Raw genomic sequence first — 18,841 nt, forward strand, 5'->3', positions numbered from 1 at the left:
CAGAAATGAAACTCAAGTTTATAACTTATCCAATAGAAAATAAGGGAAGAGGTATAGGCTCTAAACTCTAGAAGGAAACTGTTCAGGTAGATAATGGTGGCAGTGGAGCACGAACAGGAAGAGCACTAGATTGGAGGTACTGACATTAGTGATGAGGCCAGTGCAAAGGTTAATTAAAATCCAGTGACTAGAAAGGTGGCCAGATTCAAGGTATGTTCTAAAGATGCAAAAACTCCCAATTGGAAGTAGGGTATGACAGCAAAGGAAAGAGAAAGACTTAAACATTTCTAGCTTTTACAAACATCCAGTCATAAAATCAATGTCATGGGGATGTAATGTAAAGTGTGGTGACTATAATTAACAACACTGTGTTGTATATTTGAAAGCTGCTAAGAGAGTGGATCTTAAAAGTTCTCTTTACAAGAAAAAAAAACTGTAACTATGTATGGTGATGGATGTTAATTAGGCTTATTGTGGTGACCACTTTGCAATATATACACATATTGAATCATTGTACTGTACACCTGAAACTAATATATTTTATATCAATTATATCTCAATTAAAAAAAAAGGTTCCTAACTTTGAGTAAACAGAGATGACATTAAAAGACTGAAAATATGAAAGGCAAAGCAGTTTGGGATGGGAGGGAGGAGAGAAGATTGAAAGGAGGTGTTTTAGACGTGTATAGCTAAGCCACTGAGATGGGCAAGAGAGACTGCAGTTGGAAATACAGGTCTAGGGCTTGGGAGAGAAACAGGGGTTGTAATATTAGCTTTAGGATTATAATCGAAACCGTAGGAACAAAGGAGATGATCTGGTTAGAGTACAAAGACAAAAAAAGGTCCAAGAATGAAATTCTGTGGAATCCTCAGGCAGGTAGGAAGGGGACTTAGCAAAATGATAGGCAACAGTGAGAGAACAGAAGAAACAGTGCTGCTGCAGAAGGCCGTGGAGGGACGGTCATCATGTCCAGTGATGGAGGAGACAACTCATTGAGGGGCAGTTCTGTGACTTCAACTATAGGTGACCCTAGCAAAAAAGCAGTTTGAAGCTGAAGAGTGAATGGGGAGAAAGCAATCAGGGAGCGACAGCAGACTCCTCTTCCAGGGGGTTTGCTGGGAGAAGTGTGGGACAGCAGACACAAGAAGGGCAAACTATGCGGGTGAAGTATCGTAATGGCGAAGATTTGAGAATTTCTGTAGAGCAAAAGGCCTGATAGTTTATTAACAGAGCATAGGACATTTACTACAGCCATTGGTCTGAAATTAACAAGATTATTAAAACACGTTAAGGACTATTCCTATATATATCTGCATGTCCCTCTTAGATGGGAACGTAAAGCTTTACCTTTAATTTGGAGATGGGGGAGAATCCCAACTTGGATTTGTTTCAAAGCTTTTGTTTTGATGTACAAGCAGTGCTAAGGATATAACTGAGATAAGGATGCAGGTAGGTAACTTCAGCTGCCCACTTCCTGCTTGTGTATCACAAACATTTTGGTGGCCTCAGCAGCTCTAGCAACTGAAATGTCCAAAAAGCAGAGTATTGTGGACTCTCCCTCCATTAAAACAAACAAAAAAGCTCTGGGTATTTCAGCATCTAGAAATTATTTAAGGTGAAAATCCTGTTTGTAAGGAAGCCACATCACTCAGGCCTAATGTATGGGTTTTGGGCCTTGAGTGTCGGGCTGTGCCCACTCTGGGGCAGTCTTGCTTTACCATTATGGTCGGCTAGGGTCCTTCATGACAAAAACTGGCAGGCCTATAGCAGAGGTGTCAAAGCAAAACACATAATGCGAGCAAGGTTTCTTTCCCTTACTCACGTTCATTGAACACAGGTATAATAAGCATACCATTAATACTCCTCTGCAGTCCACAAACTTGTCTTTAAAAGGCAAAGCAATTTTAAGAGATGTTTTTGACCAACAGCCCCATCCACTCAGCTAATTCTCTTGATTTTCTTCTTTATGAACATCTGCACAAAAACACCATATTATCAATGGTGGCAAGGGGTGTTATCTTCAGAGAACCTTAGCAGGGTGAGCCCAGGTAAAATCTCAAGGTTTATTGCACTTGTGAAATTTTCACTCAGGGTGAGTTTCTTGAGAGGCATCATTAGGGATGGACATTTCATATCTAATATGCAGGGCAGAACAACACTTTCAGACTTAGAGACTGCTTATAATATTCCATGTGGATTTGAGATTTTGGCTGTATCCATAAACACAGAAAAGAATATGTAACAAGACAAATTAGTAAATCTCTGAAATAGTGTTTAATCTAGAGAGATATAAGCATTTTTTTTTAAAGGTGATGTCAAATGGCACTTGGTTATCTTTAGCATGTTTTAGAAATCCTAAAACAGTATACGGTCTTTTTATTTTTAACTTACTATTATTATTTTTAAAAGATTTTAAGTAATCTCTACACCCCGTGTGGGGCTTGAACTCACCATCCCTAGGTCAAGAATCACATGCTCCTCTGAGCCAGCCAGACACCCCAGTATATGGTCTTCTGACTTCAAATTTGTTGCTTTAATTTCTCATGTTCTATGAACTTTCAGGAGGTGGTAAGATCTCAATAGAATATTTTATTAATCTCTTGAAAGATGTTGGATTCTCCATCTTAGTATGCCTGTCTTTTAGAGTAGATGCTAAATATAAATACTGCTGAAAAAGCAATTGAGGCCATTGACAAAGGGCAATTATTTGGATACCTTTGACGGCAGGCACCTCACACAACTTTGTGTTTTAGGCCAAGGAAGTGCTGAAAATTCCTTTCCTGATTTTATATGCTTAGGTCCTAGAGCAAAAGCTTGATCTAATTTTGTCTATGCTAGACAAAGAATATTGCTACGAGGTAATACAGAAGTCAGTGATTTCAGTGTTTTACTACTATGTGAATATGTAAGACGAACTGCAGTTTAGAAATAATCTGGCACATTGCTGGATAACACAACTCCTAACTCATTAATACTTGGAAAAACTAAGTAGGTACTTTGAACATGAAATGTATTTTGTATTTTCCATAGAATTGTATGTCCTTGCCTTTAACACAAAACTAAAATGAATTTTAGTAGTTTTTAAATCATCAGTATAAACATTTCTTCAGTTTCTTATACTTATAGCCTCTTAATTTCAATATATATATTTCTATACACCTATGTGTGGCTATTTACAGTGTTATCCACCAGGTTATTTAATGGTAACTTTGGTCTAATTAATTGGTGATACTGTCCTAATCACCTCATAGTGACAAGAGGAGAAAGAGCTAGGTCCTTACAAAATGCATTTGATTGTTGTTCACTTTTGCTAATGAGTCTGAAAATGCCTGATTTTGATCAGAAACTTGTTGCAACTAGAGTTTCTGAGTGTACCTTAAAGTACATAAAAATTACCAGTGACAAAGAAAAAAAGCTGTTATTACATTTAATAGTGTTAATTTTGAAGACATTTCAAACTTCCATGAAGGATAACCTACAAGTGATGTGTTCCATGTAGAAACCACTACAAATTTTGGTTAGTTTAAGAAACAAAGTGTTCCAACAAATGTTCTCAACATTACTTTCATTAGAAACACGAAGAGAATTTTTATAATTGTTTGAGGTGCTGTAATACGTCAAGTGATACTCCCAGCTGTTTGACCAAACTGGCTGTCTGTTCTAAAATCCATGTGAGGCTTGGGTTTTCAGAATGTGGCTGCTCTTGTATTCTACAACATTCTAGAGATGAACAATCTGCCTCACTAAGACTCTTGCCACAGTTTTTGTGAAGCTCAGCATTATTTTCACAGAGTCTTTCATCTTTACCTTCATCCATCTTTTTCTCAGCTGGAGCTACATGACCAAGGTCCATATCCTGAATAGAGTCCAACAAATCTACCACATGGGCTGAGACGTGATTGATTTCAGATGTTTGAGCACATACTCTTCACACTGGCCAACTGCATCCAGAAGACTATTTATTTTACTGATCAGAGCCGAACCATTATCATGAAGGTGACACCAGGAGAGCAAAGCACTGAATGAAAATATAAACAAGAGTTAAACAGGAAAAAAAATGAACCAATCAGAGGCTTTTTGAATTTCTGATGCTAAACCCTACATGCTTCTTTTCCATATAACACCATGCAAAAAGAAATCAATAATGATGCAAGTCAGAATCAGGAAAGTAATGGTAAAATGGATTTTAAAATATATAAAGATATTATCTTTTGATAAAAATTAAACAACTGGGAGTAACCATTTAGAGTGCTTATAATTCCTAAGACCTCTTTCACAATTCCATCCACTTTTCTTGATTTTAGGTTTTCTCTTTGTGACTGTGTAGCTTCCACTTAAAAGGGATGCAACTCAGAGAAGAGATCACAAAACTTAGTTTCTCCTTTAAGGACATCCAACAGTTTCTGGACTAGTGATTCTCAGACTTGGATATCCATTAGAATCACCTGGGGAGCTCTTAAAACTGTCAAGGTCTAGGTCACATCCAAGACGAATGAAATCAGAGTCTCAAGCTTCCCAACTGATATCAAGGTGCAGTCAAGGTTGAAAACAATTGTTCCAACCATATAGGTGCTTCCCATCAAAACACTGCGGGGCAGGAAAAAAGTTCTGAGGCAACTTCTCTTTCCCAACTTTGTTATAGAATAGACCCTGTTTGTTGAGCTAACAACTTTCTTGAAGAAGGTTAAGAATTCTAGTCCTAACAAATATTTTTCTTTATTTTTCTAGTACAGACAGTACTTTTTGTTTTCTGAGATTTCAGATTGTTCAGGTAATCATGACATAAAATAATGGTTGTTGTGAAAAGTAGTCATGTTTTAAAAATGTAATCAATTGATGCAAAAGATTTAGCAATAAGTTTTCTGAGATTATAAAAGATTTAACTTGATGTAAAATGAGTACTTGATCATTTTCCCACCGTAGTAGACTCTAAATTCTGATATCTGATAGTTGAATTTTCTAAAAGCTCAAAAAATGAAATTTTTGTTTTGATGACTTATTTTCTACTCTTTTTAATTTTTTTTTTTTTTTAAGAGAGAGAGGGGGGAGGGGCAGAGGGAGACAGAATCTTCAGCAGGCTCCATGCTCACTCCTGAACCTGATGTGGAGCTAGATCTCATGAGAGATCTTGACCTGAGCCAAAATCAAGAGTTGGCTGCTTAACCGACTGAGCCACCCAGGTGCTCCATTTTCTGCTCTTTTAAAAATTAGTGATTCTTTGAAAATTTTATGTTTTGTTTGTTTGTTTGTTTGTTTTTTCTATAGAGGACAATTTAAAAGGTATACAACGTCAGAGAAGACAAGCCTATCATGCTCCTAGCTCCATGTGCCATCTGACTACCTGGCCCTGACATATGCCATTATTACTATGGAATCGTGACAGGTATCCAATGTTCAGCACTAAGATAAACGGAATTATTTCCCTCTCTATTACCAGTTATAATTCTCATCACGTAATTCTAGTCTAGAAGTCTGTCATATTGTATTCTGCCACATGTGAAGACCTTTTAAATTGAGATACAGTTTAGTGGTAGTTCAGTAGCAAAAAATATCCACCTTCCTATCATTTCCTTGCAATAAAGGACCACACCTGACTCACATACTAAAGTGGATGAAGTGATGATTTTTGACTTTTTGAAGGCAATATTATTCTATACTCTGCAGTACTCTTTTGTGGATTTAACACTAGGAAAAACACTTCAGTTCAAATACTTTATTTTTACCTACGACTTTTCAAAAGTCATCCAGGAGTATTGAGGCTAAACTGACTCTCAGCATTTAAGTTACAAAATTACCTCAATGTTCCTCTGAGTTGCCCGTAGTTTATAATGACTTCTGCACCTTCCTTATAACCTTGATTGAAGCCTTGTTGAAGAGTAACTGCTTTGCCCGCATCTATTCCATCTCTGTAACCTTCCTAAAAATAAATAACGAAGAACTGTGGCTGTGATTAACACCACGTGAACCACTATAGGTTTCTCTAGAAAGTCACAGGACCAATTTAGAAAACTGATGAAACAGGCCTTCACTATTTACTATTTAACATAATGGTTCCACAACAAATGACACAGTCACACAACCAAAGCAGACAATGCTTCTCATAAAAGTTTATTATTGGCCTATCTCACTGCTGAAGTCTAGACTTACTTGGCACATTTAAAAATAACGATTCCTACACAGTTTAAAAAAAAAAAAAAACCCTATTAAAAATGGCTTCACAGGGGCGCCTGGGTGGCTCAGTCGGTTAAGCGTCCGACTTCAGCTCAGGTCACGATCTCGCGGTGAGTTCAAGCCCCGCGTCGAGCTCTGTGCTGACTGCTCGGAGCCTGGAGCCTGTTTCAGATTCTGTGTCTCCCTCTCTCTCTGACCCTCCCCCATTCATGCTCTGTCTCTCTCTGTCTCAAAAATAAATAATCGTTAAAAAAAAAATTAAGAAAAAAAATGGCTTCACATTAAGGAAACTGAGAGAGTTACATGTCTGACCCCTAGGCAGCCTTGACTGATGTGACAAGGCAGGGCGGTAAAGAAGTTATCAAAGGTCTTCAACAATGAACTCAACTGGGTTCGCAAAAAAATGAGAAGTGTGATTTTAGAAATTTTTCTTGATACCTAAATTCAAATAAACTGCAAACTCTCTGTGGGCAGGGATTTTGTCCAGCATCTTCAATGGTGCCACAGCGCTCAAAAGATGATCACGACTGACTGGTCCAGCCCACGCCTCACATAAAGCATTTCTGAAACTGGTAACAAGGTTGTTGGGCTAAGCAAACATTTTCCTGATACATTAAGGGCAGATCAGGGCGATTTAATGGTTGGCAATGATATTAGGTGGAAATCAAACTCGCCATGTGAACTAAGCTCTGAGTGCTCCAACTGGAAATTGGGGATGTGGTATTAAGCTTAGTTTCAGTGAATAATGAGGCAAATGAGATACGGGTAATTCACACCTAACAAATAAGAAACCAACTTCAGTATTCCCTCACCTAGCCACCAGTAGCTTCCCTTCATCGCTCTTCGTTATTCTTAAGTTCACTTTTTCCATATGTCTTGATTAATACCACTCCTAACTTTACGCTCTTCACCCCTTCAAGCAACCCAGGTAAAAAATGTCCTTTGACAGCCATAATTAGCAATAGTCAGTGTATACGTTTCTCCCCCCACCTTCTCTGTGATCCTCATCAAAGTCCAGACCAAGTTTATTTTGGTCTGTTTCCAGCGTCTAACGCGCCCGGTGGTTTCACACGGCTTCAAGTAACCCCACTGGAAAATCCTAGCAGGACGCGGGCCGGAGTGGAAGGCAAGGGGGTGTGGAGGGCAGCGCCGGGCCAGGCTGAGACCACCGTGCCTCTACTCTCGAGACCCTGACTCCTGACAACTCCGCGCCCGTCTCCCCCAAAACCCGGCATAGCTTCCCCGCTCCCGCCACGCAGCTTTACTTTGACTCGTCTCAGCATGTGGCTCTGCCATTCCCGCTGCACCAGGAGCGACTCGTCCGCTTCCTCGTCAAACACGTCCCCCTCTTCTCCGGGACCGTGGACCAAGGGAGTACTTTGAACCCACGACATCACCGAGGCAACCACCGCCGGAAGCGCCAGCAACTCCTTCCGGTCCGAGGGACCGGGCGAAGGCTGCGCGTCGTGCCTCAGCTGCTGCGCATGCGTGTGTGGTGTTGGGTGATGTCGGGTGAGTCCCGGTTGCCGCTTGTGCGTTTTGCGCTTGGGAGCTGGGGACTCCAGTGGACCCAGAGTGTCGGCGAGCGCCTGTGGTGGGCGAGGCAGATTCCTGCCTCGCGGGACCCGTCCGCTCTTGGCCTGTGCGGAGGGCAGCCAGGACGCTCAGTGAAACACTGCGTTCCCACTGCGGTCCCGACGGCGTTGTGGGTTTTGGAGCCCCGCGCGTCGGTAAAACCCTTGGAGGTGATTACTGGCCAAGGACTCTCTCACTTTCAGAAGCCTCCTCAGTACGTTGTAGGGATTTGACAGCCCAACGGTTTTTGTTAGAAGCAAAGGACAATGAGGGCCGAAAAGTTAGCTAGTGCGGCCATTTTGGGATCATTACATATAAAGAGTACATTTATGAGACGAATACATCTCTCATGGATTCACGGTATCCTTCACTGGCTCGTGTTCCGTCTCGCGTGCCCTATTGGCTGGGTGAGGACTGAGACTTGTTTACGTAAACCCAGCACTGGCACGGTTCTGACACGTGGTAGATGGTGAAGCATCTAAGATGTTCGTGAATGAATGGGACACCAGTAGTTTTGCTTTTTTGCGTGGCGATGTGGCACGATCATTTATTTAACGTATTGTGTGTGTGTGTGTGTGTGTGTGCGCGCCAGGCACCGTTGTACCTTTTGGGATACATCAGTGAACGATAGACAAAACTTTCCAGCTCTCGTCCGCCTTACATTCATGTAGAATGGACAGGATAAACAGTAAGCACTGTATAAGTAAATTACGTAGTTTGTTATAAGATCATAACAAAAGGAATTAAAAAAAGAATGAAAAGGAATTAAAAAAATAAGCAAAGTAAGGGGACCTATGAGCATGTGTCTGAGAGTGGGTGGTGGTTTAGGTTATAATTTGTAAATGCTCAGAATTTTGCATTTTATATATATGCATACATATATAATAATGTATAGTAATTTATATAACTTACTTGGTAGGTCCATGTATAAATATAGAATGTGTAAAAACATTCTATACTTGGCTACATAAAATACCTTAATAAACTTAAAATCCCAGACATTTTATCTGGGTCATATTATCTGATCATATTATCTGATCATAATCTAACAAAATTAGTAATAAATAATAAAAAAAAAAGACTCCAAGAATTATAATAGTGGGCATTAGAAACACCTTTGTAAATAACATTTAGATCAAAGGGGAAATAAAAATTAAAATGACATACAGTAAGCAATTAAAATCTGAACACTTCCTACCAGAAAACATAGGACCAAATGAAAGCTATACTGAAGCAATTCTATAGGCTTAAATATCTTTATTATTAAAGAAGAAAGAAAAAATACATAAATTTTGTTATATATCTTAATTAGCAACAAAACTAGTAAGAAAAGCAATTAAGATATCAGTTGGAATTAATAAAAGAGAAAATCCCCAAACTTACATAAATAAATCCTAAAGTTGGTTCTTTAAAGACACCAATAAGACAGATAACCTTTTTTTTTTTTTTTTTAAAGTAAGCTTTACACCCAGTGTGGGGCTTGAACTCACTACTTTGAGATCAAGAGTTGAATGCTCCAGGGACTGAGCCAGCCACCCACCCTCAGTAATCCTCTTTTGACCTTGATTTAAGGAAAAAAACAACAACAATACCAAAATTATACAAAAGAGAAAGGAGGCAATGATGCAGAAAGAAATTCCAGTGGTATACATTACTAACTGAAGTTCAAGAGCCACACATTTGAAAACCTAGGAGATGTTGAATGACTTTCTAATAAAAGTGACCCAGTAAGTAGAAAACAGGAAGAGACTAATTACCCTAGAAAAATTGGACGTTAAACATCCGCTATAAAAAATAGCATGAAGACTTGACACACAGGCAAATGCCTTAAATTCTTTTTAATCTCTAAAGGACAATGGATAATTAAATATTTTTTACTCTCCTAGGGCAAAGAAAAAGAAATGCCCTGAATCATTTTATGAAGCCAGCCTTATAGTAACCTGATAAAGATAGTATAAAACAAAAAAACTAAAGTTCAAGTTAGCTTATGAATATTCAAAAGGGAATCCATTGCCTTATCAAAAGAATAATTCAAGATGTTTTATTCAAGAGAAGCAAACTGTTGTAATATTAGGAAATCTATAAACATATTTCATTACATCAGTAGTTTAATGGAGAAAAGCCATATGCTATCTAAGCTGAAAAATCATTTGAAGAAATTTAACAAAACAAAATGGAAAGAAATTACATATTGACAGTTTATGAGAAATCCAACTGCTAGTCTAAACACTCAGATATTTCCTTTAAAGCAGAGAAAAGAAAGGCCATCTGGTGATCCCCATTATTATTAATTCTTTTTTTTTTTTATTACTTAACATTCTTTTGAAGACTAGTAAATGCAATAAGAGAGGTAAATAAAGTAACTTAAAAATGTTGGATAATAAGAGATGAAGTTATTTCTTTTTGTTGTTTATATAATTGTATACCCACAAAACCCAAAGGTATTCCATTAAAAACGACAGAATAAGGGAATTTGATAAGGCCTCTGGCTATAAGAAAAATAAACAGACCAACAGCCTCTTAATTTTCTGGCAATAACCATCTAAATGTAAATGAGATAAATATTGCACTTGCAATACTAACAAATACTGTTAGATATAGTATTTATATGTTTGCTTAGTATTTAGTACTTATTTAGTATTTATACATGCCAGGAATACATTTTACAAAATCAACTTTATATGAGGTATAATTTACATGCAGTAATATGCATACATTTTGAATGTTGAGTTTGATGAGTTTTGACAGATGTATACCCCTGTGTAACCACCACTGAATCAAGATACAGAAATTTCCATCACCCTAGGAAATTTCCTCATACTTCTTTGCAGTCAGCCCCTCACTCCTTGAGGCAACCTCTGATTAAATTTCTATCACTCCAAATTAGTTTTGCCAGTTTTGGAACTCGATAGAAATGGAATCATATATGTCCTTTTAAGTATTTGGCTCTTTGACTCAACATAGTGTTTTTGAGATTCATTCACGTGGTTACATGTACCAGTAGGTTGTTTTCATTTTATTGCCAAGTACTCTTTTCATTGTATGGATATACCAGAATTTGTTCTTTCACGTATTGTTTGGATTGTTTCCAGTTCTTGGCTATTGTGAATAAACCTGCTATGAACATTCTTGTACAAGCTCTTTTGTGTACAAGTTTTCATTTCTCCAGAGTGAGTGTGTAGAAGTGTAATTGTTGAGTCATATGGTAAATACAAATTTAACTTTATAAGAAACAACCAAACTGTTTTCCAAAGTGATTCTTCCATTTTATACTCCTACCAGCAATGTATGCAAATGTCAGTTACTCCACATCCTCTTCCTCACTTGGAATTGTCAGTCTTTTTAGCTCTTCTAATAGGTGTGTAGTGAGTGGTATCTTCCTGTGCTTTTACTTCTTATTTTTCAGATGCCTTATGATATTGGACATCTCTTCATGTGCTTGTTTTCCATTTGCATATCTGTTTAAATGAAGTCTTTGTCCATCTAAAAAACAATTGGCTTGTCTTACTGTATTTCAAAGATTGTTCCATCCTTTGTCAGATACGTGAATGGCGAATATGTTCTTTGCATTAGTTACATCCACCAGGAGACAGCTGTGGAGATAGAGTTAGGAGTTCATGAAATGTACTGGGGGATAGGGAACACACTGCCCATGAAAGGTAAAAAGTGGAGGAGCCATGATTAGGCAGAGAAAGCCGATGCAAGGGGAGGCTGATCTGATCCCTGTGATAGGAAGGTCCCTAGGTAGATCTCACAGAGGTCTGGACAACATAAAAGGGAGTCAGGAGCAGAGGGCAAAGAGGAGTCTTTTGTTCGGTGCATAGGACCAGGCTTTGATACACCTGCCATGCTCAGTTATTGGCTGGGGGATGCCCTGGCAGAGTGTGACCTTGGCTGGAAGTCTGAGACATATGCTGTAGGTGCTTACTAACAGCTGGACGGTGACAGCTGTACTCCTTTGTCAAGAACCAGATGATCTTTCAAGGTCCTTTCAAGTGTGTGATTCAATTTTTTTCAAAAAATAGCTATTCCTTTTCTTTCTTTCTTTCTTTCTTTCTTTCTTTTTTTTTAATGAACTGTAAATAACAGTGACACCTCCTGCATAAATTTTGGTGTCACGATGTGAACTTACTCAAAGTATTTAGCAAACTTATCTTGCAGCTCCGTATCTCTTATATAAATACTCTGTGATGAGGTCAACCTCTAGGATTCACTCTATTCTTTTCCTGTTCTTTCTGCTTATCGTTCATCCTTGTCTTTTCTTTCAAAGCCTTCAACAATTCTTTTTTATGTCCTTCTATTTCTCATCTCTTGCTAAGTTTCATTCTTTATCTCAGTCTCCCACACTTTATTTGTGCCTTTGCAAACTGCTATTTTGTAGTTAGTGTAATAAACTTGTAAGAGGGCACAGACCTTTTCTCAGTTCCTCTTCCAAGTTTCTAGCATGCTGGCTTTCATCATGAAGTCTCTAGCAGCCAGCCAGCAGAACTCCTAATTTCCATATGCCTAGTGAAGTAGTTTTCCGCCTTTTCTTGTCCTTTCTAAACTTTTCATATGTTCTGCTATTCTCAGTGGTATTAAGTCCTTGGGTGCTGTCTTTTAATTGCTTATGTCAGGTTTGCTCTAAGGTGTATAATATGAAATAATATATTTAATAGTAATATGCAAAATCAAGTTGTTGTTAGTGGTGAAAATGATACGAGAGCATTCAATATATGGCTCCTAAAGAGAGAGCCTTGAATAAGGATAGTAGGGTAGTAGGTAGATCTGGGCAGAGTTGCCTTCTTTATTTCATTTACTTTATTTTATTTTTTTTTTAATGTTTATTTTGAGAGAGAGAGAGAGAGCGAGAGCAAGCAGGGGAGGGGCAGAGACAGAGGGAGACACAGGATCAGAAGCAGGCTCCAGGCTCTGACCTGTCAGCACAGAGCCTGACACGGGGCTTGAACCCATGAACCATGAGATCATGACCTGAGCCAAAGTCGGACCCCTAACCAACTGAGCCACCCAAGCGCTCCTCCTTTATTTTAAAGTATTGTGTCTATAGAAGACCCCAGTTATAATATAGCTGTTAAAGCTAAGAGGAAAATAATTTGTCCGATATAGAATGTTTGCTGAATATTACAAAGGATGAAGTGGAGATGTCAGACAGGAAACCTGATTGATCTTTCAAATGGCCTGTTGGTGGACAGCTATGTCTAATAGCATTTAAACATGTTCAAGTCAGTCTTATCTTTAAAAAAAGATCCTTTCTCAACTCCATACTGTCCTCTAGCTACTGCTCTATGCTTCCTTTTCCCTTTGAACTAAGTTTCTTGAGTCGGTGTCTCCACCTCTGCACCTTCCACTTGTGAACCCACTGCAATGTGGCTTCCAACCCCAGTGTTCCATTTAAAATGGGAGTAGGTGGGTAGGGGCAACTTCCACAATATTTTTACTCGTGACCCAAATCTCTCCTTCCAGCCCAGCTGTTCTCTACACGTCAGACCCATGTCTTCAACTGCCTGCAGGAGGCTACCTCCACTTAAATTTACTGTATTCATTTCAGTGCATTACATCTGAATTTATCTTTTTTTTTTTTTTTTTTTTCTTTCAGCGTTCTTCCTCTCCTTGTGTTTTCCAGCTCCTTGATGCTCAAACTGTGCTGCAGGCACTTGTGGCATCAGCATCACCTGGGAACTATTAGAAGTGTGGAGTTCCTGGTCCCATTCCAGACCTGTTGAGCTAGAATCTGCATTCTCAGGTGATTCACACGAGGAGTCAAGCTTGAGAGGCATTGCAACTCGTTGAATGGCCACCACTTCTGCTCATTCACCGTGTCATAAATATTTGCCCATTCTTCATTCTCACTGCCACTTCCCTGGTTGAAGCTACTATCCCATCCTACCTGGATAATCTGACAGCTTCTAACTGGTCCTCCTGCCTCATGTTGTATCCCTCTTCCAATCTGTTCTCCCTAGTTACAGCATTCTTCCTAAAGCAAAATCTGGTAGGGCTGCCCCTCACTTAATTCCCTGCAAAACTTTCTGATTTCTCTTTAGAGACATGCCAGATGCCTTCATGTAGTCGGGCTCCTACTTCCCTGCCTGGTCTCATTTCTTGCCACCCAGTTTTCAGGCCTTTGCCAAATAATTTGTCCTCTGCCTAGGTATGTAGTCCATACCTTTGTCAAAGACAACTTCTATTAGATATCACTTCCATTTGGAAGTTTTCTCTGATCTTCTAAGTCTGGGTCAGTTGTCCCTCTTACATGTGTTATAGTCTTTACGGCCTTATAAATGCCTAATTGTCTGCATTCCCTACTAAACTGTCAGCTATTTGAGTCAGGGACTGTGTGTCCCAGTTAACTAGTTTATCCTACTGCCTAGCATAATCCTTAATAAATATTTATTAAATGAATGAATGAAATTTCATTAAAAATTCTTCAAATATTTTACTCTAAGAAATTACATATTCCAGTTGTAATTAGGTAGTAATAAACTTGTCTATAAATCCAGATTAAACAAGAATTTACTGAGATTGGGTTGTTACAGGTAGAGCAGGCTAGGGGAGATACAGAAAGTTATGATAAAAAAATCACTTCATGGATTTTTAAAGTTTTACTTTCAATTAAAAAAAATTTTTTTAATGTTTATTTATTTTTGAGAGAGACAGAGCATGAGCAAGGGAGGAGCAGATAGAGAGGGAGACACGGAATCTGAAGCAGGCTCCAGGCTCTGAGCTGTCAGCACAGAGCCTGATGCGGGGCTCAAACTCATGGACTATGAGATCATGACCTGAGCCAAAGTTGGATGCTTAACCAACTGAGCCACCCAGGTGCCCCGGTTTTACTTTCAATTTTATAACCATGTTTTTAACAGCCATTTATTCTAAAGTCTATATATTTAATTGGATTTGAGCATGCACAGTGAACTTTATGCTTCTTAGTCTTGTCCATACTTGTGTTTCTAGTTTTAACTTACCTCTTTGAGGTCTTCAGGTTTTGAGGTCTTCAGGTTTCCCAGTGATGACTTTTTTTTTCCCTTTGCAATGTGTCTTTCATTAATAAATGTTTTTCTTTCTTTCTTTCTTTCTTTCTTTCTTTCTTCCTTTTATTTCAATTTAAATCCAAGTTAGTTAATATATAGTATAATAATAATTTCAGGAATAGAATTTAGTGATTCATCACTTATATGTAACACCCAGTGCCCATCCCAACACATTTCCTCCTTAATGCCCCTCACCCCTTTAGCCCTTCCCCCCACTCAACACCACACCAGCAACCCTTAGTTTGTTCTCTGTATTTAAGAATCTCTTATGGTTTGTCTCCCTCTGTGTTTTTATATTATTTTTGCTCCCCTTCCCTTATGTTCATCTGTTTTGTATCTTAAATTCCACATATGAATGAAATCGTATATTTGTCTTTCTCTGACATTTGTCTTTTTCATCCCAGTGATGACTTTTGAGTGATATATTTTCTGAGTCTTATATATCTGATGATAACATTGTCATCCCTGTTTCCTTTTTCATTGTATTTGTGTGTATTTCATTACCTATTAGTTTTAACTTTTGGATCACTTTATTATAAGCTTGTCCCCTGAATAGATATGTCTTATATATGTATGTGTGCAACATACTGACGCATACCCTGTGTGTGTGTGTGTTTTGATATGATCTGAGATACACATGTCCTATATATGTATGTATATATGTTGTGATATGATCTGAGTTTTAACAGTGATATTTAGCCCATAAACATTTATTCACTTAGGCCATGTAGTAGAAGTCTAAGCCATATGGAAGAGAGCTTTATTTTCTCCTTTGATGAGAGGCAGAGTTGAGGGTAATGGGGTTCAGAGGATGAGGGAGCAACTCCTTGGAAACAATAGGATTGAGGAGATTCTATAGGCTGTCAAACAGCTTCTGATTTTAAGGAGAAGCGTCAGAGGAAGACAGGGTGGTGGTGGTAGCAGGGACCTCTGGCTTCAAGGGTGTTCGCAAGAGGTAAAAGCAACTAGGTCTGACCTTTTTGGATCCAAATAAACATCTCTGGGGATTTTTAGGCACAGAAATACAGAAAAAGTTCAGCAGGGAAAGATTGGCAGTGATTCCAGTCAGGTTCGGTTATTAATAATTGTTTTCTCCACGCTGTGCCACACATTTAATGCAATAATTACTGAGGCAATTAGCATGGTAGGCACTGTGATAGGTACTGGGACAGAGACAGATGGGGTTCACCTTCTTGCCTTCGTCCCACCTTGGTCTTCTCTTCCTTGCTTGTGGTTTCCTCTCTCTTTGGGAGGGCCTAGCAGAGGCAGCATCCGTGCTTCCAGTTTTCCATCAGATACGGCTACTGGGTGAGTGAGGCTGCATCGCCCTGTACCTAAGCGACACCTGGCCTGTGGGGGCCACATAGCCTATTAAGACCCCGGTCTCAGTGGGATCACATTCCCTAGGGGTGATCTCTTGAGCCAGTTCCCTGTGCGTACACCTGGGAGTGAACAATTATGTGAAGGCTCTGCCTCTGTTCAGTGGGTTTGCCTAGAGGATTCTCACTTTCCATCCCCTTTGATGTGAGTGGAAAGACTGCATTTGGAATGAATTAGAGACTGCTCCCCATAGGAAATACCAAAGATACTGCTAATACTCACTATTGCTTGCTTTTTCTTCCATTTCTGGTTACCCACAATACTACACTTCCTAAATTGTTGGCACACAGGTGGGAGCCAAACATAACTAGTAAGTGGCAATGATACTCTTCACCCCCCAACTTAAGCTGTGTAAGCTCCTGCCTGAGCTGCAGCTCTTTCTTCCCCTGATGCAGCAATCATTAGTGCTTATGGATCAAGGTGGTGGAGAGGGAGGGAGCTTCCCTAGAGAACCGTTGGACCTATAGTAGACTCCGTGTATAGGGAAGTGAACTTTAATTTGTTAAACTGCTAAGATTTAGGGGTGAGTTTTATGCCATGATAATTATATTTCAATTAAAAAGATTAACAATGGGGAAGAATGAAACTAAAAAAAATAGATAACACTTCTAAGTAAAACAGGAGATTGAAGGTCAGTTTTGAAGACAGTCTTTTATTGCATACATTTCACTTAAAGAATAAAACACATCATCAGTGTTTGGAGAGCATGGTGTCTCCAATAATGATATAACATTAGTGTTTATACCTTGCAACCAAGTTCAGCCATAAAGTTTATACTAAACAATGTCATTTCCAGATGACTAGCAGAATGAAAATGGAGACAGGGAGAAAAGTTTTAAAAGTGTGTTAAGTCGAAGCATGTACAAATGTAAGATTACAAACTGCTTCATACAAGTTAGGACATCAAAAATATTTTGTGGAATGTCATTTAAAGTTATATTCACTTGTACAGTTATTTATTATATAATTAAAGTCCAGTTGGTTAAAAAAAGGTATGGGTTCTGGTGTTATGGTGCCTAGGGCCAGGAAAGATCAGCTCTTACACTTTTTAGCTATATGGCCTTGGACTTCACTTTCTTATGCTGTATTTTTCTCATCCATAAAATTGTAAAATGTGCCATTCTTAGATACCACTAAAAAACAAATGCTGTGATCCAAACCACAGTGAGATACCACAAAATACCCACTAGATGACTATGATAAAAAAGTAACTGGGAGCAGAGTCGGATGAGCGTCCGGTGACATCACGACCTGAACCAAAATCAAGAGTCAGATGTTTAATTGACTGAGCCACCCAGGTGCCCCCAGATTCTTAATTTAAGAGAACAAATGATGGTTACCAGAGGGGAGAGAATTGGGATGGGTTAAATAGGTGATGGGGGATTAAGGAATGCACATGTTGTGATGAGCACAGGGTGATGCATGGAATTGTTGAATCACTATATGGTACACCTGAAACTGATATAACACTGTATGTTAACTAACTGGAATTAAAATAAAAAAATATTTTTAAAAAATGGGCCGCTATAATTCAGGATGTTGACAGTAGTAGAGGTGGGGGCTGGCAGGAGCCATATTGGAAATCTCTGTACCTGCTGCTCAATTTTGGTGTGAACCTAAAACTACTCTAAAAAAAATATATTATTATAAAAACCCGAGCAGCTTCTTACAAAAAGATTTAATTTTTAAGAGCATGGGAGGGGAGAGAAAAGAGGTGAAAACTTTTCCTTTTGATATGACTTGTGCCTCAACTTTTGCTGGCCATTATAAAAACATGCAGTACAGAAGATTAGAACACTTAACCAAAGAAGATATACAAATGAAAAGATGCTCAGCATCATTAATCACTTGGGAAATGCAAATAAAAATCACAGTAAGACACCACCTTATTAGAATGGCTAATATTTACAACACTTAACATACAAAGTGCTGGTGAGACTGTGAAGGAACTGGAAGTCTTGAATGTTCCTGAATGATGTGAAGTGCTATAAAATTTTACAGCCACTTAGTGAAACAGTTTGGCAGCTTTTAAAAAACTATCATATAACCCAGGCATTTCACTCCTAGATGCTTATGCAATAGAAATTAAAGCATATGTCTACACAAACACTTATAGATGAATGGTAATAGCAGGGTTTTTTTTTAAGTTTATTTATTTTGAGGGAGAGAGAGAGCATGTGTACAAGCAGGGGAGGGCAGAGAGAAAGGGAGAGGGAGAATCTGAAGGAGCCTCTGCACTATCAGCACAGAGCCAGATGCAGGCTCCATTTCAGGAACACTAAGATTGTGACCTGAACCGAAGTTCGACATTGAGTTGACTGAGCCACCAAGGTGCCCCAATAAGCTTTATTTCTTAGAGTAGTTTTAAGTTCACACCAAAATTGAGCAGAGGTACAGAAAATTCCTGTATAGCTCCTGCACCCCCCTCCCCCCCCCCCCCCCCCCCCCCCCCCCCCCCCGCCAGCACCTCCACTATCAACCTTCTGAGCTGTAGTGGTATGTTTGTTATAACTGATGAATCTACATGAATGCATTATCACCCAGAATCCATATTTTACTTTGGGGTTCACTCTTGGTGTTGCAAATTATACGAATTTGGACAAATGTATGACGAGCATCCACTATGATAAAATAACATACAGGGTAGTTTCATACAGTTAATCTGTGTTCTACCTGTTCATCCCTC

General features: G+C 38.9%; 1 protein-coding gene and 1 long non-coding RNA gene across 2 annotated transcripts in view; one reads left to right on the forward strand and one right to left on the reverse strand.

The window, feature by feature from the left end:
- Nucleotides 1-3,411: 3,411 nt before the first annotated feature.
- Nucleotides 3,412-7,634, reverse strand: YAE1 (YAE1 maturation factor of ABCE1). The gene is given in 4 exon segments (XM_042914653.1): nt 3,412-3,895; nt 3,898-4,019; nt 5,797-5,918; nt 7,438-7,634. Coding segments are annotated over 4 exon segments (678 nt in total). The 5' UTR covers nt 7,567-7,634; the 3' UTR covers nt 3,412-3,590.
- Nucleotides 7,635-13,374: 5,740 nt separating this feature from the next.
- The window catches only part of LOC122205977, a 38,838-nt gene continuing 33,371 nt past the window's right edge, over nt 13,375-18,841 (forward strand). Inside the window, exon 1 of the long non-coding RNA XR_006196326.1 lies at nt 13,375-13,490. This is a non-coding gene — a long non-coding RNA (uncharacterized LOC122205977). The remainder of the gene's footprint in view (nt 13,491-18,841) is intronic.

Source organism: Panthera leo, chromosome A2 (genome assembly GCF_018350215.1).
Source record: "Panthera leo isolate Ple1 chromosome A2, P.leo_Ple1_pat1.1, whole genome shotgun sequence".
Lineage (NCBI taxonomy): Eukaryota > Metazoa > Chordata > Mammalia > Carnivora > Felidae > Panthera > Panthera leo.